Source organism: Mirounga angustirostris, unplaced genomic scaffold, assembly GCF_029215605.1.
Source record: "Mirounga angustirostris isolate CCGP_5_RB_7025 unplaced genomic scaffold, mMirAng1.0.hap1 SCAF_4, whole genome shotgun sequence".
Classification (NCBI taxonomy): domain Eukaryota; kingdom Metazoa; phylum Chordata; class Mammalia; order Carnivora; family Phocidae; genus Mirounga; species Mirounga angustirostris.
Window position 1 is genome coordinate 3,513,689 of NW_026991712.1, and position 26,740 is coordinate 3,540,428.

General features: G+C 49.7%; 1 protein-coding gene across 4 annotated transcripts in view; it reads left to right on the forward strand.

The window, feature by feature from the left end:
• The window catches only part of TRAPPC9 (trafficking protein particle complex subunit 9), a 550,504-nt gene that overhangs the window by 118,609 nt on the left and 405,155 nt on the right, over positions 1–26,740 (forward strand). For all 4 annotated transcript variants that reach the window (XM_054512434.2, XM_064587832.1, XM_064587833.1 and 1 more), the window contains 4 exons: positions 1,425–1,551; positions 5,061–5,193; positions 7,901–8,064; positions 24,586–24,738. In XM_054512434.2, the coding sequence (XP_054368409.1) occupies positions 1,425–1,551; positions 5,061–5,193; positions 7,901–8,064; positions 24,586–24,738 (577 nt within the window). The remainder of the gene's footprint in view (positions 1–1,424; positions 1,552–5,060; positions 5,194–7,900; positions 8,065–24,585; positions 24,739–26,740) is intronic.

Consider the following 26,740-nt stretch of genomic DNA (forward strand, 5'->3'; position numbering starts at 1 on the left):
CTATTTTAAGAAGAGATAAAATGCCAGTACATTTTGCCTGGAGACAGTAGCCATCTACATGCTTTCTGTGCTTGCACTCTTGCCCACTGCCTCTGTCCTCCATGTAGATCATTTCATGCTTTGGCTCAAAATGTGGCACAGGTGTGCTCATTACCACTCGAGCACCTGCTTCTGGGTGTTTTCTGTGGACGGAGTTAGGAAGAGCATGCATGCGTGTACACGTAGACATGTAATTACATATAAATCTACATGCATAATCTGCATACGTGCACACACACCTGTGCCCACACACACACATGTGCAGGATACACACGCAAAACTAGATCAGCCCGACTTCACCATGCTGCTGCCCCGTCTAGCCCATCTCCGCAGGGCCCTCTCTTGCCTTCGCCCTTTTCACACCCGTGTCCTTTCCCAGTGTGAGGACTGAGGTCCCAGCACCATGGTGCTGAATTCCTTGCTCAGTCCTGTAGCGTGTGGAGTAGGTTCAGAGCTGCGTAGGCTGCAGCACCGCAGAAGACAAACCCCAGAAGGAGCCAGGGCCTCATACGTGTGTGTCCCTGCTCTGTGTCTCCACGGTGGCCTGCGGATTTCCGCAGGGCTGTCTTACATACACCTCATTCATTGCTTTGTTCCCTTGCAGTGGACGTTTTTGATCTCTTAGTGAATAGTGTTTTTGTATTTTATTTTTTAATATTTTTTGTTTATTGCCAGCTGATAGAAATACCTTTGCTTTTTTTTTTTTAATGCTGACTTTGTGACTTTGCTCAATGCAGTTGCCAGTTCAAGTTCCATTGCTGATTCCATTGGGTTTTTATGTTTACAGTTCTGTTTTTTCTGAGTAACTGTCTGCATGCCTTTATTTCTGTTTCTTACCTATTGCATTGGGTAGGACCTCTGTTACAGTGTTGAGGAGAAGTGCTGAGTGCGGACATCCCTGCAGTGTTTACAATCATGGGGCAGCTCCTCGAAGCCAGAGAATCTGTCTTGTTCCCTGTCGAGCATAGCCTGGCACATAGTGAAATGAACTGATCGTTCATAGATGCATTGAGGGATATTAATTGATGATATGTTTCCATACTTCATTTTTTTCTTTATGTTTACATATTTTATTTTTTCTTTACATTTACATTCCAATTTGGTAAAGCAACAAAAAGCACGTATGAAAAATACAGCCGGGGGGGTTGACATCAAGATGGAGTTGTTCAAACACCCACTGTGCTTTCCATTTCAGGGTTGTTTGTGGTAAGCACGCTTCTGGCCGTCTCTGCGGCTCTCGTGGACCTCTATGAAGGCCACACATTGCTGTCCTCATCCCGGCAGTCCTGGGGTTTGCCCGTTAGCAGATGTCCTCTGCCTCAGGGGAACCGGTGATGCGGCGGGGGTTTGGGCTGTGCTTCTCATGCCACTGTTATTCGCTCTAGGGGCTCCTCACCAGCGGAGTGGAGTTCGAGTCTCTCCCTGCGGCGCTCTCCCTTCCTGCTGAATCTGGTCTTTACCCAGTGACTCTTGTTGGGGTCCCACAGACGACTGGAACGATTACTGTGAATGGTAAGGAGACTTGCTTTCTGATTTCAGGTCGAGCAGGACTGCTGAAACCCTGTCCTGCCCCACTGAGGCCTGTCACCGGTCACCTGGTGTTGGTCCTCACCGATTGAGAGATAATGGAGCGGTGGCATGGAAAGGAATGGCTTTGAGTGCATGGGATACAGTGGGCCCACAGTGTTCCTTACAGTGGGAGGGGTCCTGCTCTGTGTCAGGCCTTTTGTTCCTGTCCTGTTGGCCTCTTCCAGCGGGACTGCAAACATGCCCGCAGGCCCCCCCCCCCCCCCCCGGCAGTCCGGTCCTGCTGACTCCCTGGCTTCCTCTCGCTTGGCCTGACCTTCTCTCCCCTCTTGGCCACCCCTCTTCAGAGGTCCATGTATGCGCGCAGAATCCACCGTCCCCCTCTCCGTTGGTTGTCTGACCTTCTGCATCCTGCGGTTAGTTCTTATCACTCCACCAGAACTGCCGTCTCCGAGTCCCTTGCTAACCCAGTCTTGTCTGCCTCCACTGCTCAGCCGCCGTGGGCACCACTGTCCACCTGCCCTTGTGGGCGCTCACCTCCTGTTTCTGTGAGGCGCCCCCTCTCCTCTCCTTTGCACGAAGCATCCTGCAGATGCCGCTTCCTCAGGGCCAGGTTCTGTCCTTCCCTCCTCTCCCTCCCCCTTCCCCCATCTGCCCCTCCCCTCCCCCCACAGCAGGCTACCTCTAGGCAATCTCAGCCTCTCAGTGACTTTCCTGGTTTCAGGGCCCTTCCCTATGCTGCTGATTCCCAGGGCCGTGGCTCCATCCGGACCTCTTTCCTGAACCTGCATAGTCAGCCTCTAACCAGCCAGCCCCTTGGCTGCCTTGTGGGCGCTTTGCTGCAAGGTGTTCCACCGAGAGTGCCCCCCGGCCCCCCAGCTGCCCTTGTCCTGTGGCCCGAATCTTGAAACTCGGTGAGGTTGTCACCATCCTGCCAGACACCCAAAGCAGGCCTTCGTAGGTTGTGCTCACCCCTGCCGTCTCTCACCAGCTCCACGCCTGCCCCTACGCTACTGACCGGCCCCTCAGTGCTCCCATCCACGTCCTCAGGCACTCAGAGCCTGCAGAACAGGACCCTCTTACAGGGTCTGTCACACAAGCAACAGGGCTCGTCATTCGGCATCGTCTTGGTGGTTATTGAGTCCGTTCTCCCTACTGCTGCCGAGTGGCCTTTCTGCAGGACACGTCTGGCCATCTCTTAACTGGAAGTCCTGACCCCTTGTCCACACCTGCCCCATCAAGCCTCAACTCCTTCAGCGTGGCTTTGGAGCTCCCTGTGTGATCTGGCCCTGCGGTGCCTCGGCCCCCTCCACCTCCCCGAGGTACCTGTCCCTCTCAGAGGCTCCTTGCAGTTCTGGAAGCATGCCTGGCTTTCTGAGCTTTGCCTGTGCTTTTCCTTCTGTTGGTGCACTTCCAGACTTGGCTAGCTCCCGTGCTTCTCTCTGTTCTTAGCTCAGACTTCCCTTAGTCTTGGAGACTGTCCTCGGCTTCTCGGCGCTGGGTCAAGTGCCCTGCTTGGCTCTCCTGCAATGCTCTGCTGCCGAGGCCAGTCGCTGGCCTTGTCTGCCTTGCCAGTCCCCAGTGTGTGCTGGGTCTCTAGTAGATACTGGGTGACTGAAAGAAGAGACAGTTCTGGGAAAGGCTGGTGTCTGTGGTGGGTGAGGGGGGTGTCATGCTGGGTTAGGATGTGTGGCAGCCAGCGCTGAGAGGGGCCCAGCTCACGACTGGTGGGAACATGGGGGAGAGGTGACCCAGAAGGGGAGAGTGGGTCGAGAAGGACTTTCTCCTACTGAGGGACCCTGAGCTTTGAAGGCCAACTAGGAATTACCTGAGTGAATGGCATGGGGAGTGGGGGTGGGGTTCTAGGTACAAAGAACAAGTGGTCCAGAGACCGTTGGAGTATTGGGAACTGGGGCTGGCTCCAGGAAGCTGGTCCCAGGCAGAGGGACAAGTAGTGACAAGGCTGGAAAGGTAGACAGAGGCCAGACCCAGAAGAGCTAAGGGGTGCTGGCTTTCTCCCAGGGGCTGCATTTCATTAGAGGAGAGATACGGTCAGACAGGCAGTGCAGAGGGACCCCCAGGCTGCTCTGTGGAGTACGGGCTGGAGGTGGGCAAGACTGGGGGCAGGAAGACCAACTATGTAGCTGTTGGCACAATCCTGGGATGCAGTGACGAAGCTAGGGTCACAGCTGTGGTGGGAAGTGGAGTACAGGAGACAGGTGAGAGAGGAAATAATTAAGGCTGATGGGATTGACCCCTAATTAATAACCGGTACCCACTGGATAAGGAGTCAGAGTCTTGGTAACAGAGCTCTGAGTTGGTACAGCCAAGTCGCGTGCATTTTTGGCACACCTTCTGTAGGAAGTGGAAAGGCCTGACCTCGTGTTATCAGAAATACCATTAGACATAACAGAATTTGTCATCAGGTTTTGAATTTCTTTGCAGTCTTCTTCAGCGATACATAAGAAAAGGAAAATGACTGATTTTAATTAAGAAGTGGAGAACAAAGGTTGCTTAGGCAAAACCACATTATGTCAGGTTTTCTGGAAAGAAAAATAGGAGCGGGCATATTGCCAGATGTGGGCTTCAGCGGAGGAACATGTTTGCAAGTTAAATTAAGTCTTTTAAGAAACATATTTCAAAAGGAGGGAAGCGTGGGTGCTGTGAATTGGTGATTTTACGTGGCGAGAGCATTTTACCACTGGCAGAAGGTGAAGGAGCCACTGATGGGCCGTTAGGGCCTGACTCGCCCAGAACTAACTGCTTTCTCCTCTGATTCCTATAACCATTTAATGTGCGTGCACAAAAGTCCTCACCCTAAGCATGTAGCCATGAGCGTTGTTTAATTTTCTTATGCAGTGAACATTGTTTATAATAATTATCTCTCAAAATTTCACAAAAGCCATATTAAAGCTTAAATAATTTCAAGTGCTTATCTAACCAATGGAGGTTTTTTTTTTGTTTTTTTTGGCGTGGAAAATTCGCTAATCTTATATCACAGTGCTTGTACGAATACGGCAGATTTGCCGGATCACGTAGCAGTTATAATAACAGTAATTGGCTCTTGAGCTTTCATTTTGATTTTGAAGACTTTGCATCACTTTTTGAATACTTACTCAGTGCCATTATGTCCTGCAAAGGAACACGAACTATCACTCCCTCAGAGACAGGCAGATTTGAAAAGCAAATTGTCCAAGTGCTGAGACCCTAGTACTAAGTTGTGTAGAGATGTCTAGTTGATGAAGACTCACACGTGCTTTCACTCGGACCCAGGCGGCCCCGTGAGGTAGGAATGTGGGGACTGGCACCCCTCTGTCTCCGTGGGCACCCAAGGCTTCGGACCGAGCTGTGAGTGGGACCAGTGGGTGACAGCTGATGGAACTCGGGTCTGGGGTGGGGGCCCACGCTCCTCCCTGCTGGGGGCGGCCTCCAGATGGGGGCCTGAGCGTGGAGGCCTTTCCAGGGGCTGTGAAGCTCTTCATTTCACTTCCTAGGTTACCATACCACGGTCTTTGGCGTCTTTAGTGACTGTTTGCTGGATAACCTCCCGGGAGTGAAGACCAGCGGCTCCACGGTGGAAGTCATTCCTGCCCTGCCCAGACTGCAGATCAGCACTTCCCTGCCCAGGTAGGGGGCAGGCGTCTGCCTTCCCACAAGAGAGGGCACTTCAGAATCGTTCTGAGCATACATTTTTAATGGCACCAAGAGTCTGAGTTAATCTGTGATTCTTAGGATCAAAATATGGGCAAAGCATTTCTTCAGGGTAACCAGTAGACAATATGCTTTGCTTAAAGGGAAGTAGAACAGAGTTGAAGTGTTCCTTACCATGAACAGAACAAAATGTGAGATTAGCCTTTGGAATCATATTTTTTGTGAAAAACAGTTAACTCTTATCTTTTAAAAAGTAGATTTTTTTTTTAAGAGCATTATAGGAAAGCATGAAGAAGAAAGGGAAATATATCTCAGGAGTCCCAGAAATGATTGCTATTACTGCTTTGTGGTTTTTCTTTCCAGTGTTTATCCACCTCCTTTTTTGAAATATATGTTTGCATATTGAGATGATGTTATATTATACATAGTATCCTAGGTTACTTTTTGCATAGCCATATAGCATAAGCTAAAAAATTTCCATTTTAATTGCTTCAAAAAGTACGTTGAAAAGATACTCAGTTTGGATGATGGAAATGTTTTAAAACAGGGTGGGTAGCAGTGATCGTTGTACTACTTTGTGAATTTACTAAAAATGATTGAATTATATACTTAAAACAAGTGAATTTCATGGTATATAAATAACACCTCAATTAAAAAAAAGAATTTTGGTGGCTTTAGTGTGGCATACATGATTTCAGGTGACTATTTCTTAAGTGAGTGTTGCTTCTAATTAACATAAATATTGTTGGGACTGAGTTATCAAATTCACTCCCACACATTTATTGACACCTGCCACATGATCTAGGCTTGGTCTATACGACTAGCCACTAATCAGAATCACCCTCGACCTAGACTTTGCCTGTTGTAGGAGCTCCTGTCCTGAAGGGAGATAGATTCACCATAGTCAAGTTTGCTAAGTGCTCCTGAAAATAAGAAGTGGAGGGAGGCCACTCTCCTGTTCACGGTTCAGGAAGGCTTCATAGCTGTGATGTTTAAATTGGGCCTTACAAGATTCACAAAAGTTGGCCAGATGATCAGGCAAGGAAAAAGATGCCCAGAAAAGGGATGTGTCTGACTGCCGTCTCCTTACTGTCACTGCTTGCCCCGGACTCAGCCCTTTTCTGGCTCTAGCTCTGCCACATGGGACGCTGGACTTAGGGACGGTTGGCACCTGTGACGGCTGGGCCCTGGGCTGCACTGCGGCTCTGCTTTCTCCTACCTTCTTTTCCTGTGGTCCTGGTGGGGGGCTGATACCCTGTTTGAGATGCAAAGTGATTAGTCTCGCTGTGTTTTAGTTTTTCTGAATACCTCCTCTGCAATTTCAAATTGACTACAAACAGCTTTTACTTTGGAAGGACTGCATGTTAAAATACAGAAAGAAGTCATTTCTAGTGAGGACAGGAGTCACTCTTCCTTCCTTGACAGAGAAAGTTTATTTCTTGACTCATGAGCAACTTTGAAGGTGTAAGATGTAAAGGAATGCATTCACCTTGATTCCTTATGCTATTATTTTCTGAAAATGTGGTTTGGATATAAAGCTTCTCTCTCAGAGCCAGCAATGGGAGTCCCCCAGGACGCGCATGGTTGGCTCGATAAGCCTGATTTGTTTAAACATCGTCTCTTGGATTGCAGAGGTGTGAGACCAGCATTGTCTGAAACGTTCTTGTCTGTCTTTTGAACCAGTGTGGGGATATGAGGCTCTCTTGTGGCCCATAGAACAGGACTTGGGCTGACCCTGGTCCTTTTTGGTCTGCGGTCAAGAGCAGAGCTAGAAAGCTCTGGCTCGCAGGGAGGCTGTTGGGCACTTGCTGGGTGGGGTGGCCCGGAGCTGTCCATTTCTGGTTCAGTTAAGTATATGGTGTAGACTCATTGCACTCTCTGTGGAAATCCTTCAGGTACAAGGAGGAAGAGAGTGGGGAGCCAGATGGACCCTTCCTACCCCAAGAGAGGATGTTGACCCTTTCCTCCAGTGACTACCCCTTTCTCTTAGGGCCAGACTTCTCCAGAGCATGGTGTGTGTGTTTGAACCCGAGGGCTGTGGTGCAGGAACCCCCGGGGAGAGGCGGCAGGCTTCAGGTCTGCACGCTGGGCTGTACTCTTATGTGGCATGGACCCCACCCGACCATCAGATGCCATATGACCCCAGGGTGCTGTGTCCCATCAGGCACTTGCAGCTTTTGCTTGTCATTTTCACCTGTGATGTGGAGTCCGTTGTACATACTTTCCATTGATCTGTCCCTCCAGTGCCCATGGTGTCAGTTGGAATGGTTCATCTAAGTTTTCTTCTTTAATCTATGGGTTTTGCAAGGCAATTTTGAGCATGAGATTTGCAAATTTTTTTAAGAAAGCACTGCTTCACAGATCATTTGAATTCATTGTTTCATTTTTGGCCCCACCATAATCCAGTAGTTAAGGATTTTTATACTTCGTGTGCGCGCGCTCGCGCACACACACACACACACACACACGAGGCTAAGGCTGAATGGGAGCACAGGACGCGTCTGCACGCACAAGATTCTCTGCATGCGGCACTCACCCTGTGCTCCTGATAGCTGGGATTCACGTTCCCCAGTCCCTATTTCTGGAATGGGTTAAGTCTGGTGATGTGACTAGTTCTGAAATGCCACTGTTTTCTTTGAATCTTTCTTTGTAAAGTTTATTATAACTATTACTGCTATTTTAGGTCTGCACACTCACTGCAACCTTCTTCTGGCGATGAGACATCTACTAATGTGTCGGTCCAGCTTTACAACGGGGAGACTCAGCAGCTTGTCATTAAGCTGGAGAACATTGGGATGGAACCGTTGGAGAAACTAGAAGTCACCTCCAAAATTCTCACCACCAAAGGTGGGTTTGACCCCAGAAATGTTTATCTTCTTTATTTGCAGAAGAGATACTTTAAATAGCTAGTGCTCAGAAAGTGTAAAAGCTTCTTCCTCTTTTAGTTTGATGCCATCCTGAAATTGACGTGTGAAGAACACGCGAAGGAAGATAAAAGAACAAAGAATGCACCTTTGTCCCTGGTGCTGTTTACATTTACCAGATCCTCAGGAAGAATACTCTTGAATGAGTGGAGAGAAACATTAGGGGCTCAGACATGTTACCATGTGGGATCCGTCCGTCCAGCCCCGGGTTTTTCTGTGGGTTCAAGCATAGAGCCCGTGTGCTCCCTTTTAAAGGCAGGTGCTTTGTTTCCTGGTCCTGGGACATGTGAGCTGGGGTGTCGTGAGACCTGTGTTGAAGTTTTGGCTTCACCATTTACTAGCTGTTTGTCCTTTGCATGCCTCAGTTTCTTCCTGGATAGGCAGGGGAGGTAGTACTCAGCATGTAAAGTGAAGTAGCGTGCAGTGAATACTTAGTATATTAGAGGTTAGTGAGTGGTATTGATCAAGGGGAAAAGGTATCAAGAGTAATAAGTGGAAATACAGTCAGGTCATTTAATAAAGTTAGAGAACTTACACAGGCCAGTGAGGCCTAAGACAGAAGAGGGGAATAAGCTAGCAGAACTTGGGGGCATTTCCATGCTCCCGAAGTGGGGGTGAGGTGAGCCAGGCCTACAGTGGGAGCTTGACTGCTTGTAGTTGAGTTTCTAGCGAAGGGTGTACTAGCCACATTTTACTCCCCAGCAGAGGGCTTCCTCCTCAGGCTAATGTCTTTTTGGGAAAAACCAAGTGGAGTAAGTGTTCATTAGAAGTAGAGCCACATGCCATCTTGTAGTTCCAGTTGGAGGGAAGGGCAAGGGAAGAGTTTGGGAGAATTTGTCCTGCAAAACATTTTACCACGAAGGAAGGAATTCGGATTGTGTAAAAAAGGGTGAATCTGAGCCCATCCCACTGGGGAGAATGGCAGTGCATCTTGCATTCCCTTATTTCTCCCACAGATTCTGATGAAGGTGTGCGGGAGGGACCTGAAGCGTGTATCTGCCTGTTCTATCTGCCTGTCACCGTGTTTGCCTCTCCCCGTAGGGAAATGCTGCCTAAGTTCAGGTTCTGGCTGTCACTTCCTCATTGTGTGTTACCTTGGGCAAGTTATTTAACCTCTCCCAGACTTTTCTTCTTCTGTAAAATAACACTAATAACAGCATCTACATCACAGGGTTGTTACGAGAATTAAATAAGATGATATATGTAAAGTGCTTGGAACAGTGCTTGCTGTATTATTAACACTCAGATTTGTTAACACCACCACCATCATCACCATCACCGTTGCTGCTACCACCAACTATCACTGCTGTCACCACCACCATCTCCGCCACCACCGCCATCTCCGCCATCACCACCTCCACCACCATCACCACCACCATCACCATCATTACTATCATCACCATCACCATGACCATCACCACCATCACCACCACCATCCCCACTATCACCACCATCACCACCACCACCACCATCACCTCCACCATCACCACCACCACCATCATCACCACCACCATCCCCACCATCACCACCACCACCACCATCACCTCCACCATCACCACCACCACCACCATCACCTCCAACACCATCCCCACCATCACCACCATCACCACCACCACCACCATCACCTCCACCGTCACCATCACCACCATCACCACCACCATCATCACCATCACCACCATCACCATCACCTCCACCACCACCACCATCACCACCATCACCACCATCATCACCATCACCACCACCATCACCATCACCACCTCCACCACCATCACCACCTTCACCACCATCACCTCCACCATCATCACCATCACCACCATCACCACCACCATCATCACAATCACCACCATCACCACCACCATCACCACCACCATCACCATCACCACCACCATCATCACCATCACCACCTCCACCACCATCACCTCCACCACCATCACCATCACCACCATCATCACCATCACCACCACCACCACCATCACCATCACCACCACCATCACCACCATCACCACCACCATCACCATCACCACCACCATCACCACCATCACCACCACCATCACCACCATCACCGCCATCACCATTGCTGCCACCACCAGCAACATTGTCACCACCACCACTGCCACCCTTATTACTGTCACCATTGTCACCCCTGCTGCCATCACCATTTGTTTTCATTGCTGTGGAATGCTCTACAGTGTGAATGCACCCCACTTTATGACTGAGCGCATTTGAGTGGTTTCCATCTTGGGACTATTAAAAGTAGTGCTGCTCTTGAGTATTTTGGCACGTGCTTTGGTGGACTTCTGTAGATGTTTGTTGAGTATATCGCTGGGTGATGGGATATATGTGTATTCAGCTTTAGAGCAAAACACTTTTCCAAAGTGGTTGCACTCGTTCACACCATCATTGTGTGAGAGTTCTGGTTGCTCAAGTCCTCACTGATCCTTGGCATTTGTAGTCATTTTATCCATTCTGGTGGTGAAGGGGGCGGTGTAACTGTGTAACACTGGGGTTTTAGTTTGCATTTGATGACCAGTGTAGTTTAATACCTTTAATGTGGTTTTGGATACTCAGATCCTTTTTGGTACAAGTGCTTTGTCCCTTTTTCCCACTGGGTATTCTTTCTCCTCTCTCTCTGTTTCTCTCTGTCTGTCTCCCTCTGTCTCCCCCTCTCTTCTGACTTGTAAGACTTGTGTATATTCTGAGAATGAGCTCTTTATTGGGAATAAGTGTGACTATCTTCTCCTGTGTGGTTGCCTGTGCAATCTCTTAGTGGTGCTTTGGATGAACGGAAGTTATTAATTTTAACATGGTTCACTTAATCATTTTTTTCTTCTGTGGTCATTACCCTTTGTGTCTCATTTAAAGAAACTTTGTCTACTCTTAGTCTGTGGGAAGCTTTGGTGACTCTACCTTAGTCTCATCCTTTCTTTCGCCTATTTTTGGGAGCAAGTACATACAGATTAGGTAGGAAATGCCTTTCTGACATGAAATACCTTCATGTGGTATTTGGAATTTAATCATTGGTTATAAGGTATGGTCATTGTTGGAACCCATGAACTCCTAGTGAATGACAGATAATCACAGAGCCTGTGACGGTGAAACATGTTCTGTAACTTACTTACTGTCACAGCTTAGCAACTGGAAACCATTTTTTCCTTTTCTCAAATAAACCCAGATGGCGATCTTATGTCCACTATTTGTGTAAATAAACCCAAATGGTCATCTTGTGTCCACTGTTTGTTACGAACTTGCTGCTCCTTTCTGAAGCAGGAATTCTCCTGTTTGTCCCTTTGGAAGTCTTCGAACAACTTCCTGTTGTCCTGGACCCCAGTCACAGGGACCTGTGTGACTAGCCTCTGCCCCGTGCTTCAGCCTCCTCTTTGGCCACCTCTCCCCTTAAACTCCCATCGCACAGGTCATTTGGATTTAATTTCAGTTGCCTGGACATTCGTGCCCTCTCTTTTACACTTTAGGATAAACCACCTTCTCTCTCTAGAGCTCAGCTTGCTGACTTCCGCTCCTACCCCTTTACCTCCTCATTTCCAGTGAATTTCCCCTCTGGATTCCTGCTTAGTGGTCACCCTGGGAAACCTTCCCCACCTGGGCTCCTGTGTCCCCTCCTTTGTTGTCTCAGAGAGCATGGTGGGTCCACTTCCAAACAGCACGTTTACAAGTGAGAAAAGAAAGCTGGCCGTCTTTTAAAGTTCTCATCGCAAGCTGCGATACGTTATATGTGGAATTAAATTAATAAAAACAAACAATCGGCTTCCAAAACATACAAAGGGAATAACTCTGGTCACTTATATTCTACAGTGCCAAAAAGCTGTCAGTATTAATGAATGATCTCATATATAGGAGAAGAGGGAACAATGTCTTAAAGTGGGAACAGGAGAAGGAGTGAGGTGTTTGAGTGGGGGAAGGCAGTGGAGACTCGGTGTGGTTGCGCCATGGGTAGTGGGGAAAACGGGCAACATCTCTTTCCACGTGAGCATGATCTTTATTTGAGCCCAATGAGGTTAGCTTCTTTAAGGGCATCTTAAATGTCTGCTCCATGGGAGTCTTCCCCCTGGAATTAAATGCTTCCTTGTCTGGGCTCCTCTTTTTGTGCTGCTACGAGTTATTTTATACCTCAGTAGTGACGCTGACTTTTACGTTTTAGCGCTCACCACGTGCCGGCTGAGCAGCGCTTGTAATTGTCACGTAACAGGCCTGACCGGTCTGTTACTTCACCGCTCTATCTCCGGTGCCTAAGGGTTAAGCACGGTGCTTGTCACATAGTAAGTGATTAGTAAGGACAGCTAGTGCACCCTCTGTGCAGGGCTGTCATGAGAGTGAAAGGTGACGGCATACGTGGAAAGCTCTTTTTTTTTTTTTTCTTTTAAGATTTTATTTATTTATTTGACAGAGACATAGCGAGAGCAGGAACACAAGCAGGGGGAGTGGGAGAGGGAGACGCAGGCTTCCCGCCGAGCAGGGAGCCCGATGTGGGGCTCGATCCCAGGACCCTGGGATCATGACCTGAGCCGAAGGCAGACGCTTAACGACTGAGCCACCCAGGCGCCCGATGTGGAAAGCTCATAATACAGTTCCGAGCACAAAAGTATGGAGCTTATGCTTGCTTGAAGAATACTGATAGTTCTCCATGTGTCCCGTCTGCAGAGGTCTGTGTGCTTCAGGCCTTGGCTGTGCGGGAGGCCGTCTGCAGGCCTCATGTTCTCTTTTCTCCCGTTCCTAATACCCAGAAGCACCCAGAGTTTTGTCAGGGGCTCTCACGAGTCTTGGACATGTCCTGTCTCCCCTCTGAATAAACACCCTTTTCTTTAGATAAAGAAAAATTCCTGTTTTTTTTTCCCCCATCTTCCTTGCTTTCCTGTCTTGTTTTAATCCCTATTCTTACAAACTCATTTGAAAAACCCTTTTGTATTTAGGATCAGTGATACTAATAGTGAAACAGACCTATGTGGGTGCCCTCAGGAGTCTCAACTGTAGTTTAGACCCTTACGGGGTGAGTGTGTCCCTGTGATCATAAGTACCTGACGTGGAGATGAGCATTTGTAATCCAGTGCAGCCAGACAAAGGCTCTCTCTCAGCTTCATGTAAATTTTAATTATAATCCGTTTGTGAGCAAGTCTTTTTTTTTTTTTAAAGATTATTTATTTATTATTTGAGAAGAATGAGAGAGCGTGAGGGGGGAGGATCAGAGGGAGAGGCAGCTTGTTTAAGATGAAAATTTCTACCTTTACTTAAATAACCATAGATTTTATTATAACAAAGCCCAAATTAAGGGAATTGATTGTATCTGCTTTTTAGCAATCTTCTAAGACACATGTGAGTATACAAACCCAAATACTCGCATACATATGTACATAAAAACACCTCCCCCTTAATAACTTTTTTCTGCTAGTGTAATTTTTTTGACAAAAAGCAGTAACTCCACGTTTGGACTGAAGCGAGATTCTCCACTGCCCGCATTTCTCATGAGTGTTGTAGTGCTGAGTCTCTGCAGTTAGACGCAGATAGGAACGGTTCTCAGATGGTGGAGGTCAACAGCAGTAGCCCTTCCTGGATCACTGTCAACATGAAATAACCAGTTTCACTTGACTGCATGAAGCTAAACTCTAGCATTAAAATAATGACTGTTATTTCTGAAACTGAATCCCACAGGGGAAAAATTAGAGACTTACGCTCACTACTGATTTATGTTTATCAGTTTGTTCTTTGCAGCATATTGTTGCATAGGATTTTTTTTTTGAGGTCAAGCCTGACAATTTTTTACATCGAATTATAAATGACATACAGTATTTTATTAGTTTCAAGTATATAACATAGTGGTTTGATATTTTCATACATTATGAAATGATCATAATAGGTCTAGTTCCCATCTGTCACCACACAAAGGTATGTACTGACTCTCTTCCCTGTGCTGTCCGTGACATCCCTATGATTTAGTTATTTTATAACGGGAAGTTTGTACACATCCATCCCCTTTATCTACTTTGCCCATCCCCCGACCCCCTCCTCTGGCAGTCACCAGTTTGTTCTGTGTATTTATGAGTGTATTTCTCTTTTGTTCTGTCTATTCATTTGTCTTATGTCTTAGAGTCCACATAGGAGTGAAATCGTGCGGTATTTGTGTTTCTCTGTCTTACTTACTTCACTTAGCATAATACCCACTAGCTCATCCACATCATTGCAAATGGCAAGATTGCATTCTTTTATGGCTGAGGAGTATTCCATCGTGTAAATACACGACATCTTCTTTATCCATTCCTCAGTTGATGGACACTTAGGCTGCTTCCATGTCTCTGCTGCTGTAGATAATGCTGCAGTGAACCTAGAGGTGCATATATTTTTTTTGAATTAGTGTTTTTGTTTCCTTCAGATAAATACCAAGAAGTGGAATTGCTGGGTCCTATGGTAGTTCTAGTTTTAATTTTTTGAGCATAGGATTTTGAAAAATTTCTCTGGATATTCCATGTTGTACCACGGTAATGAAAGGAAGAAACAGAAAGGTCCACTTTTGAGGCGTAAAAATGTATTAAACCTGAAAATGAAGCTGTTGGGCTTTCTGTCCTGCGGCAGTGGCCCGAGAGACTTCTTGTCTCTCTGCGTTTCCTCTGTGTCATTACTTAGATGTAAATACTGTGGTTATTTGCACTGGAGGGTGAATAAGCTGTTCTCTGTGAGTGGCTTTACCTATTGTTTGAATGTGTCACTCTTAAGCCACGGAACTTAAAGAAAAATAAGCAGTGAGAACTGTTTCTCAGTATACCACAGGCTTGGGAATCGTTAGATTCTGAACAAAGTCCTGAAGCAGGACTTGGAGCCTATTTACTGACTCCTTTTTTGTGGGTGGGGGTACAGATTGGGGTGCAGGGTTCAAGTGCATCTTGAGCTGTGCTGTTGCTTGCCCGTGTTCCGCGGAACCAGCCCGGGTCCTCTGGTTCCTGTGTCATTTTCCTCCCCTTCCTAATTGCTCTGGCCACTTAGCTCTGTCCGAGCAGAGTGTCCAGCATGGGCTCTCTCCAGCCAGTGAGAGGCACGGTGGGGTTTGGAGTCTGACAGCTTTGGCTTCCAGCCCCAGCTCCGGTACTTACCGGTTGCACGACTAGTCCTGAGCCAGCCGTGTGACTCCTTGGGGATGAGAGTTCCAGTGCGGGCTCTCCCCGGGACCCTTCCCTCTCTCTGGTGGTCATTCGAGAACAAGCGGGAATGCCTCTGGAGCACCCGGCACAGTGCCTGGCACACGGCCGCTGGTTCCCTTCCCTTTATGTGGGGGAGTGAGCCGGGGCTTCTCCTCCCCATTTTCCACATCTTCTGCCCGGCCCTGGGAAACCAGGGCATCAGAGTTGTTTCTAAGTTGCTTTTGTTATGCTATTTTTATATAATTTTTTTTTTGAAAATACGGCAACATAGGGCAAAATTTAAAAATATTCTTGTAGAAAAGTGGTTTATTACTTGTTAGCATTGTGAAAGCATGGAGTGTCTTGGGGAGTGGGAAAAAGGACTCAGTTTCTCAATATATCCCTCCGTTGTCATGCCAGGTCCCACTTGCATGCTTGGGCATGGATGCAGGTCCAGGGGAGCTGGGAGCAGGCTGCTGTGGGCTGCAGTGGGTTGGGGGACCAGGAGGGAACCCCCAGGATCAGGCTGTCCTCAGAGGTAGACATAGCTGTTGTGATTCCCATTACAGTCTTTGGCACCAAACACACATCCTGGCTTTGCCACTTACTGGTGGCATGACTTGGACGTGCTCACCACTTCTGTGGCAGTCGGATTCTGCGTGCCCGGGAGAGGACTGTGTGGTCCTTCCGGGCATTGGCATATGCGTGCCTCGCGTCATGAGGGGTCAGCACGCAGCAGGTCTTCCTGTCACCTGTTGTCACTGTCTTGATGTTGCCTTCACTGTTACAAAAGTGTCTGTTCTGGGGCGCCTGAGTGGCTCAGTCGTTAAGTGTCTGCCTTCGGCTCAGGTCATGATCCCAGGGTCCTGGGATCGAGCCCCGCATCGGGCTCCCTGCTCGGCGGGAAGCCTGCTTCTCTCTCTCCCACTCCCCCTGCTTGTGTTCCCTCTCTCGCTGCCTCTCTCTGTCAAATAAATAAATAAAATCTTAAAAAAAAAAGTGTTCTTCTCTCACTTTTACTAAAGTCTTTTTACATAGCTTTCTTATACTCCGTTTCTTAGCCCAGCATTCGGAGAAACCTCCCATCTGGCTTGCTGCCTGCTTTCTTTCTTCCCGCCGCCATGCTTCAGAGCAGGACAGCAGTGACCCCTGTCCTCGTGGGGCTGGCGTGGGCGGAAGCCGGATGGTAGCACGTGTGCTGTGGGCCACGAGGCAGCGGGAAGGTCCCCTCTCAGTTCTTCTTCCCATTTGTCCCTACACCAGTTGTCCGTCCTTTTGCTCAGGTCTTCAACAAGCCTTTCCTGAGCACCGCCTACATGGTGGCCATTGTGTGGGGCACTGGGACACCCAGGAATCAGCTCCAAGTCCCTGTTCTCTGGGGTGTGGAGCATGCTTCCACAGTCATTGTCTCCTAGCCACCTGTGGCCACAGTTGGATGTAGTCATAGTTTTGCTAACTCTCAGGTGTCCTGGGTGCCTCACATCCCATCCATCATTCACATGCCAGTCCCCACACTACCTCCTGAAAGCTTTCCTGGTCCCCTCAGATGGAGTCAGGCTGCTCCTACTGTACGTGGCCTTGCTTACACTCTGTTACAGTAACACTCACTTCACTTGGCTTTGTGTTACTCAACAATCAGGGATTTATATCACATTTCTATATAGTCATCATGCCAGGCCCATGAATAATCCATGAATCCTGTCCTGAAGGAGCTCACGATTCAGTGCAGGGAGTCAGGCATGTTCACGGAATGGGATTAAGTTCCGATTGCACATCTCATATGATTTCTGCCACCTGTGAGTAACCACAGTGAGTGGATCGACTGCTGCACTCCTAGGAAGACATTGGAATTCATGAATGTCTAGAACTCATCCAGCTCTGTGTCCCTGGCATACATGACTGCAGTGGCCTTCTCAAACAGTTGGCGTGTTGCACAGCTGTGGGGTCACGATGGAGAAGTTTACAAACCCCATTCATTGGAAGACCAAGTGGAATGCCTTTTAATCACTGCTATAAGACCTGATATGTTCAGCTCACTAGGAGCATGGGTGAGAAGTAAACAAGCAGGACAGGGAGGACAGAGGAATTTAGGATGTCTGGCCCTGCAGTGTGGGAACTTTTTTTTTTTTAAAGATTTTATTTGAGAGACAGGGAGAGCACAAACGGGGGTGGGAGAGGAGCAGAGGAAGAAGGAGAAGCAGGCTCCCTGCTGAGCAGGGAGCCCAATGCGGGGCTCAATCCCAGGACCCTGAGATCATGACCTGAGCCGAAGGCAGACACTGACTGAGCCACCCAGGCGCCCCAGTTTGGGAACTTTTGTTGTTTGGGGCCTGTGGTGTTTCAGTCTGACAGCATGTAGCTGCCAGGTGCTCTGATGTCCACTTCTGTGGGGCTTGGGCTTCCCCAAGAGGTACAGACGTCCAGGAATGCTGATGCAAACAGTTAAAATGAGGAAGAGGGGTGCCCGGGTGGCTCGGTCGGTTGAGCACCCGACTCTTGATTTCGGCTCAGGTCGTGATCTCGGGGTCGTGAGATTGAGCCTTGCATTGGGCTCTGCACTGGCTCTTTCACAGGCTTGTTGTCAGGGTTAGACCAGGCAACATCTTGGGGTAGGTGGACTCCTGGCTCCCCCCACTCCTGTGTGGCCTTGGGCAGCTGGCCAAGAGGGGATGGTAGCCAGACGTGGATTCAGTGACACAGTGCACGTGAAGATCCTCGCGCGGTGCCTGCCTCGTGGAAGTGCTCCCTACCGTCAGCCGCCCCGTGGTTGCTGTGTGGGTGACGGCCCCTAGCTTGCACCAGATGTTTGTTTCCTGCCCCGCCCTCCTTCGGGGGGGGTCTGTCTGTGGGTGCCCCCGACAGCCCATCTGAGATCCCAGGTGATGGTGTCTCTAATTCCACGTCTCCCTTACAACCTGCTGCCTCTGGATGTCTGTGAGACATCCAGCCTTTCGTGCTCTGCAGCCAGGGCTGCGGGGAGCCCCGAGGACATCTCACAGCTCATTTGAGCACAGTTGATCTCTCAGTTGCAACACTTTTGAGAAATGAAAAGTCCTCCAACAGCCAAGAATAGTGCTGTAATTACAGGTTTTAGTTTCGTTTCTGCCCCCCTCCTCTGGTGATGAATTCCTGCTACACTGGACTGATGGCCGAGAGCATTCGTTCTTTCCTACAACTCTGGGGCCTCAGCAGGTGCACTTCCTAGTTCCAGCTCCTAGCACAGCGAGTCCTATCTTAGTTATATGCCACCCTGATTTGAGTAGTGCATTTAGTTCAGCAGTTTTGAACCTGTTCTGTACGTGATGGCAATATAAACTTGTAAGAAATTTTCAGATTGAGGGGCGCCTGGGTGGCTCAGTCGTTAAGCGTCTGCCTTCGGCTCAGGTCATGATCCCAGAGTCCTGAGATTGAGTCCTGCATCGGGCTCCCTGCTGCACGGGAAGCCTGCTTCTCCCTCTCCTGCTCCCCCTACTTGTGTTCCCTCTCTCTCTATCTCTCTGTCAAATAAATAAATACAATCTTTAAAAAAAAAAAAAAAAAGGAAGAACATTGTCACCTGGTCTGAGCTTTTGGGGGCTTCTCCTCTGCCCTCCATCCTTGTTCCTTCCTAAAATCAGAGATCTTCCACCCAGGCATATGTAGTTTTATAGGCAGGGAGCACTTCTTCTTCTTTTTTTTAAAGATTTTATTTACTTATTTGAGAGAGAGAGTGAGAGAGAGAGAACAAGCAGGGGGAGGGGGAGAGGGAGAAGCAGACTCCCAGCTGAGCAGGGAGCCTGATTCGGGGCTCGATCCCAGGACCCTGAGATCATGACCTGAGCCAAAGGCAGATGCCTCACCGACTAAGCCACACAGGTGCCCCACAGGGAGCCTTTCTTATTTACCTCTTTTCCCCAGAACGGAGCACTGTGCCTGCCCTGGGGACATTCAGTGGCTGTGCGGTGAGTGCTCACTGGGTGAATGGAAGGGGCAAGGCAAACAGCACGGTGCTCTGTGGTTTCCCCAGGCCACCTCCGTGTGCCAGGCCGCTGTGCCGAGGCCGCTGTGCCTCATTGTATCTTGGTGCCGACTCCAGAGTTGTCTCCACCCGCTGACGAGGCGTCTTGGGACGTCGGAGGAGAGTTGTCATGGGCGGTGTCAGATTCCTGTTTGTCTGATCCCGAAGCTCACCGTTTGGCTATTACTTTTGATTTCCTACCATGTCTTTTCAAGGTCCTCTATCCCATCACCTTAGTGATGTTTTCATTATAAGTACTCTGCACTCTGGTTGGGAAGCTGAGTAGGTTAATGTTCCAGATGAGCAGCGAGAGGCAGAACGTTTAATGCAAAGAGCCTGCTGTTCGCTGGTGCTGGCCCTGACCTTGGTTCTTTTACCTCTAGCTGTTTGGCTAGGGGTAAGTTGTTTAAACTCTCTGAGCTTTAGTTACCTCTTTTATAACATGGGAATAATATAGCTGCAGTCTGAAGTTAGAAGATAGTACTTAATAGATGGTTATATCAATTATTGTTTTTATAAAGAACTCCAGGGGAGGAATCTGTCTTGCTCCCTGGACCTCCCCCTTGCTGCCCCACAGAGCCCGTTGGCATGGGGAGTGGCGAGCAGAGACGGAGCTTCCCTCAGTAGCTTGGACCGGCTTCTCCTAAGTCTGGTCCGCTCTACCTCGGCATCTGCGCAGTTTGCATAGTGCAGCAGAGCTCATCCGCTGCTTCCGAGAAGTTGATCCAGCTGGCGGATTGAGTCTGGTGGCTCAGGGACACACGTGCCCCAAGTGATTGCTGTCCTTGTCATCAGTCCACATTATCGTTGGGCCCTGATAGAGGGCACCGGGAAAAGCGGCTGCATTGGTTTAGAATCCCACCTCCCTCTCCTGAGGGGGCGCATCGGTGCTCAGCACGCTCAGTCCTGTCTGTGGGCTTGCAGGCCAGGTCCACGGGGCTTCTCCCCATGTTACACTATGGCAGGGGGCTGGGGCAGATTTAGACACCACACTGAGAGGTTAGCGTGCGTGCATGTGTATTATGTATGTGAAAGTGTGTATATTACCTCATTGTAGAAAATTCAGAAAATAAAAGCAATTTGAAATTACCTGTGATCCCACTACTCAGAGAGGACCAACATTAACTTGTTGGTATGCTATCCCTATATTTTTTCTCCATGTGAACATTTTTATGCAGTGAAATCCCAGTGTACGTTCAATCTGGTAATCTGCTTTTTTCATGTCACTTTTTCCCCATCTGTTCTAAGTCTAAATCTGAAACGTCTTGGAATACATTTGTCCGTCCCACGTTGGACGCTTCCTGAGTGCCCCCCACGTGCCCAGCGCTGTTCCTCGTTGAGTGGGAAGGACGCTGATGGCAGCCAGCACTGCTGCACGCTTCCTGAGCGCCAAGCACAGGCCGGGAGCCTCCATGAGACTTACCTGCTCCGCGCGCAGCTCCGTGGAGGGGAGCTAGGCTGGTCCAGCAGGAATCGCTAACATGAGTTGGGGGCCAGACCTTGTTCTGATTGTTTTACTTTCATTAGCTCATTTTTTCTCCACGACAACCCATTTTATAGATGAGCACACTGAGGCACGTGGAAGTGTGGTGACTTATCTAGGGATGCCCAACTAGAGCTAGGAGCTGAACCCAGGCAGTTTTCTCCTAAACCGGGCATTCTTAACCAGCATGGGCCCTCCCTCTCCAGGAAGTGGTGAGCTTCAAAGGCAAGGTCTGGCCCCTGTCTTGCAGTTGGTGGAAGAGTGAGCTGCTTGACACAGGCAGTGATGTTCTAACAGAGGTGGGCACTTCAGAGCCCAGAGGAGCAACGTGGGATGGGAAAGGCATCAGAGCAAAGAAGCTTCAGGGTTGGGTTGTGAAGGATGAGTCAGAATCTGCCATGTAGGAAGGTGGGCTGGGAGAGCTCGGTGGGGAAGCAGTGTGTGTGGATGGGTAACTGGGGCTCGGAGGGTGAGGCCAGGCGGCTCCAGACACTTCAGTGTTGTCGCGGCCCATCCTCTGGTTCAGCGGGAATGCACCCCAGAGCCCTCACCTGGTTCCTGCCCATGCGGGGGAAACCTGTGTTTGAAACATAGGCCTGCTGGAATCTTCGGGAGGGGCTTTTGCAGGGCCTCAGGGTCCTAGCCGGTGTTGGCACTTCATACCGAGGTTGGCCAGTCCTGCTAGAGAGGATGGCTAGGCTGGTTAAAGAAGTTAGCATGCACTTCGGTACCCTGGGGGTTTGGGACCTGGCCTTCCAGCAGGGAGGGCCCAAATGATGTTCTCCCTGGTGTCCCATAGCCTGGCATCTCGTATCCCCTTCCATTCTGAAATAATGCACTGGAGTGGAAAACAGAAGTAAAGAACAGAGTAAGTAGGTTAACGTGTATTTATAGACTGTGAATTACTGGGTTCTTGAGAGGATTTTGGTCCTCTCACTGGTTTGGGAGCCAAGGCGCTCGCTTCCATTGTGGAGTCGGGCTGGTGCAGCCCGGGAACACAGGCGGCGGGCAGTGTGAGTCCCGGGGCTGCCGCTGAGGCCACAGGTCAGTTCAGCTTGTGATGCTGCATTAATGTTTTCTGCCCGCACTCACAGGTGGAAGAATGCTCAGCACCCACGGAGAGTCTGTGCAGAAGACGGTAGGAAGGTGAAGGCAGGGCCAGCGCCGGCATCCCCACGGCCGCTACGCCGGCATGTACGGGCAGGTCCAGGGTCACCCGATCAAGTTCCCACTCCTTGTCTGCCTCTCTCTCTTTTTAAAGATTTTATTTATTGATTTATTTTAGAGAGAGAGAGAGAGAGCGTGCACATACAGAGAGGGGGAGGGCAGAGGGAGAGGGAAAAGCAGACTCCACGCTGAGTGCAGAGCCCGAGGCGGGTCTTGATCCCACAACCCCGAGATCATGACCTGAGCTGAAACCAAGAGTTGACACTTAACCGACTGTGCCCCCCAGGCGCCCCTCCCGCTCCATCTTTTTAAACTGCCTGGCTTCTCCCCACCTTCCCAGCTGTGTCTCAATAGCAGTCTCTCCAGGGCATTGCATCTTTGGCTGTGGGCAGGTCCCCCACTGTCCTGGTCTGTGGTCACTCTGCCCCATGTGGTCGTCAGTCTTATGTCCCAGGAGCCAGCAAGCCCCACGATCATCATCCCTTTCCCCACTACCCATCTTTCCCTCGGTCATTCTGAATTCATGTGGTGATGTGCATTTACGGAGCCTCTGCTTACCTGTGAACTAGTGGGATTGGGGATGCTGCGGTGGAGCTCGTACTTACTGAGTGCCGGTTGTATGCCACGTCTTGTCCGTACCAGCTAAACGACCTTGATCAAGTACCTTCACCTTCTTGGTTTCCTGTGGGGATGAGAGCCACTAGTCTGCTGGGTTGTGGCAATCGAGTGAGATCGCCTGCGTGTGGAAAGGGTCTGGCCTATTCGAGGTGTGCAGTGAGTACCTGAGTCAACAGAGGGACGTGGCATGGCTTCTAAGTGCCTTGTGTGGACACTGCCCCATCTGCTCCTGCTTGTTCGCACTCATCTCTGAGGGGCCACGGAGAGTAAGTGTGGTCTGGTAGGTGTGCTATGGCCAGAGCGCAGCAGCTGGTTCTGGAGGGACTGTGCCTGGGCCATGCACACTGTGTGGACCGTGTTTGCAGCGTGGGTCGGCCCTGTGTTCTTCAGTATGGGCCGGCGTCAAGCACTCCATCTCCCACTGGATTCTTCTGTGGGTGACTTCTGGGTCCCGAGAGCAGGACTTCATGTTTGCCTCTGCCTTGAGCTGCCTCCATGTGGGAAGTGGATGGGTATAGTGGCCCCGGAACCGTTGGCATGCTCTGGTTTTTGACCAGGGACAAGTGACTTAATCTCTCGAAGCCTTGGCTGCCTTATTCTGACAGAGGACATTTAGCACCGAGCACTGGTTCCCAGAAAGGTAAGTAAGCCAGAGATGGAAGCAGTAGCAAGTTGGGGGCTGACGGGTCTATGGGAGGAGGGGACGTAGCAGAGCCAGGGAGCTGGGCCCTGAGCGGGGAACCGCAGCAGGGCCTTCTCGGTGGAAGGAGGGGCCTGTTTGAATGCTCTCCTATCACCTGGTTGGCAAGCAGAGGGTCTCGCCTCAGGATGATGCGGATGGCCCAGCACGTGACCCTCGGCCTCTGACAGCGATAACAGCAGTTTACTCGTCACACATAGAGCCCCGGGGAGGAGGACACCACGTGCACACAGGGCCACGTGGGGGTGACCCCCAGGAACAGAGGGAAGCCAGGGGCTGCAGGAGGCAGGCTCTGTAGTCACAAGGGGGTGGGTGCCCCTGGTTCCTGTGGGAGGCTGTCATTGACTTGCTTGAATCAGTCCATGGCTGGCTGGGAACTGAAACCCGCCAGTTGGGGGTCAGCAGGGACTGCTCCCGGGAGGAGCATTGTTTGGGGGGGGGCGGGGGAGCTGGGGGGACAGGGGCATTCATGGATGCAGGGTGGGGGCTGGACTTGTGGTGGGGCCGGTCCAGGCCCTCCTGGTTCCATGAGATGCTGAGGCAGCACTTGATGTTAGGCCTTGATTTCAGGCCTGAAGCAGGGGTTGTCTGGCAGGTGTGGGAGCCATGAAGGTGACACAGCTCCTTCCAAACCGCACAAATGGGGCCTCCCTGCCCTGCCTCCTTCCCGTCTCCCTTCCTCCCCTCAGTGCATTAGTGCCTTTAGTTTTTACAGCACTTCACAGATACTGCTGCCCTGTGATATGGGAGTTGTCACCCCATTTCCACACGGAGACACCTTGGCTCAAAGGCCTCATTACGCTCCGTCTACTCCACTTAGTCAGAGGCGGAAAGGCATCAGACCCAAGGCCATCTGGCTCTGACCCGCAGGATCTCTCCAAGACGGAGGCGGATTTGTCGGACAGTGCAGGAGCCCCCTCTGCAGGCTCCGCAGGTCCCGGGCGCAGCACCCAGTCCTGGGTTTCTGATTTTGAATCCTTGTTTCCTGAAGAGGGTCTCTCCTACTCACTGTGCTTCTCCCACTCGACGTGGATCTGTTTCTCCTTAAGGTGACATGACCTAGAGAGTCCTTGTTGTGGGGGAATTCCGTTTAGCTCCGATTCTCTTTATAAGAGCAAAGGGTGCATTGATTTTGTTGGCGAGAGGAAGCCGAGCAGTAGGAGCGGGGATGCTCTGGCCCCCCGTGCCTTGCAATACCCATGAGTCTGGAATTTTCTTGGTACTTTGATCTATCACATTTTAAATGGTTTGCCTTTTCCTTTGCTTTTGGGGCTGCATCAGGATTTTTCAGGGGGATTGGTAAGTCACATACTGCCTCAGTTCCGCCATCCTTATCACCACTGTCATTGTCATTGTAGAAAAACTGTACGGTGACTTCTTGAGCTGGAACCTGGAAGAAACCCTTGCCCAGTTTCCTCTGCAGCCGGGGAAGGTGGCCACTTTTGTGGTCAACATCAAGGTGAAGTTGGATTTCTCGTGCCAGGAGAATCTCCTCCAAGACCTCAGTGACGGTAAGTCCCCCCCGCCCCCCAGTCTTCATCAGCAGGTCGTGGCTCCTTGGCCCCTGCTGCCTGCTCATTGTAACTTGCTTGCCAGTCATTAGCTCGAGCTGACTGAGACTTCTCCTGGGCACTCAGTTCGCCCACTGAGTTCCTCTATAGATCTGAAAGGAATAAAGGTACTTTCTTGTTAAATCATTTCTTAATTCACACTTTTTACTATTTTGTGCTCATTTGCCAGGAGGTCATCTTAAATTGGTGGAATTACTGCATTTTTTCAAATATAACTGCTGTGATCTAATTAGCTATGGTGATAAAGTTCTCCTTCAGAGACTGGTGGTTTCTGCAAGGAGGTGGTGTCTGGAGAAAATGGGCATTTATACTCGTTGTAGCATTAGGACTAGCTGATTAGGAGTAGGGTTTACTGGATTAATTGTGTCAGATTACGAATGGGTGTATGCATTCATACGTTCATTTGGAGGCACCGTGGGGTGTATTAGTTAGTTCAGGCTGTCGTAACAAGATCTACAGACTGTGTTCACATGACAGAAACTGATTTCCCGAAGTTCCGAAGGCTAGAAGTCTGAGATCAGGGTGCTAAGCATGTTCTTATGAGGACAGCAACCCTGTTGGATTAGGGCCCCTCCCTTATGACCTCACTTAACCTTTATCACCTCCTCACAGGCCCTGTCTTCACATACAGGCACGTTTGGGGTTCAGGCTTCAACACAGGAATTTTGGGGGCCACAAGCATTGAGTTGAAGGGTATGGTTTGAGACAGTCAGCAGATTCTGTTGTTAGAACTTACTAACCGTGTAACTTTGGGTGAGCGACTTTGACTTCTCTTAGTCTCCTAGTTTATGAAATGATCATGAGCATCTCTAGGGTTGTGAGGATTTGCGTTCCACCTGCAGCCTGGTAAAGGTTCAACAAATGTTAGTTATGTTATGTTCCCCCATCACTCACCCTCCGTAGCATGACACGACATTTAACTGTCTCATATTATGAACCAAGCACTGGACTGGGCTCTTGGACCACAGGATGAGTAACGAGGAAGGGTCTATCTCCTGAAGGACAGTGATGATGATAGCAGCTAATATTTAAGAGGTTTACGTGAATCAACTCACTCAGTCCTCACAGCAACCATATTAGGTGCTAATAATGTCTCCACTTTACAAATGAGGATATTAAGGCCTAGAGAGGTTGAGTAATTTTTCAAAGGTCACACAGCTAGGGAGTGGCAGAACTGGGTTATGAATCCAGGCAGCCTGATTCCAGAGCCTGTCCTTGTAACTCTTCTGTGGCCCAGGGGGTCAGCCAGAAAAATAAGTATGGGATTAGAGCACCCCGAGACTCAGGGACATGATGAGATGCAGCTCACTTTATCTGGTGAGGTCCTGTAGGGGCTCCCAAAGTTGATGTGTGACTTGGTCCTGAACTGGGAAACTTCCTTGATGAAGAAGAAGCATGGGCCCCCCAGGCCTTGCAAGAAATCCACTGGTACAGAGGCCCAGAGGCCTGTCAGTTTTGAAGTGGGTATTACCTTCAGGGATGAGATGTCTGTCTGTCTGTCTGTCTCTGGGAATGGGACTCTGTTTCCCAGCCAGTCTCTCAGCTGTACGTGGGTGCTCAGGAATGATGCTATCCCATTGAATTCGAGAGACAAAGCTTAGTTACGGTTTCATGTTCCCGTGACAGGGACTGTCTTCTTCCCTCTTGTGCCCCTGAGGCATCTCTGGCCACACTGGCCACCTTGTCCCCAGAGTGTGCCCAGCTGTCCTGCCTGAGGGCCTCACCCGAATCGCTCTCTCCCACAATCTGCACACCCACACTTCACTGTTCAGACGGCAGTTTGGAAGTCTCCCCTGCAGAGAGGCCGCCCCGAGCATGTCAGCTGGATCAGCACCCCATCCCTCGCCATTCTTGTCAAAGCACCTGCGTTCTTAACTGCACTTGTTCCTGGAAGTGTCATGTTGGTTTTTCCTGTCCATCTGCCTCCATCCTCTAGATGAGA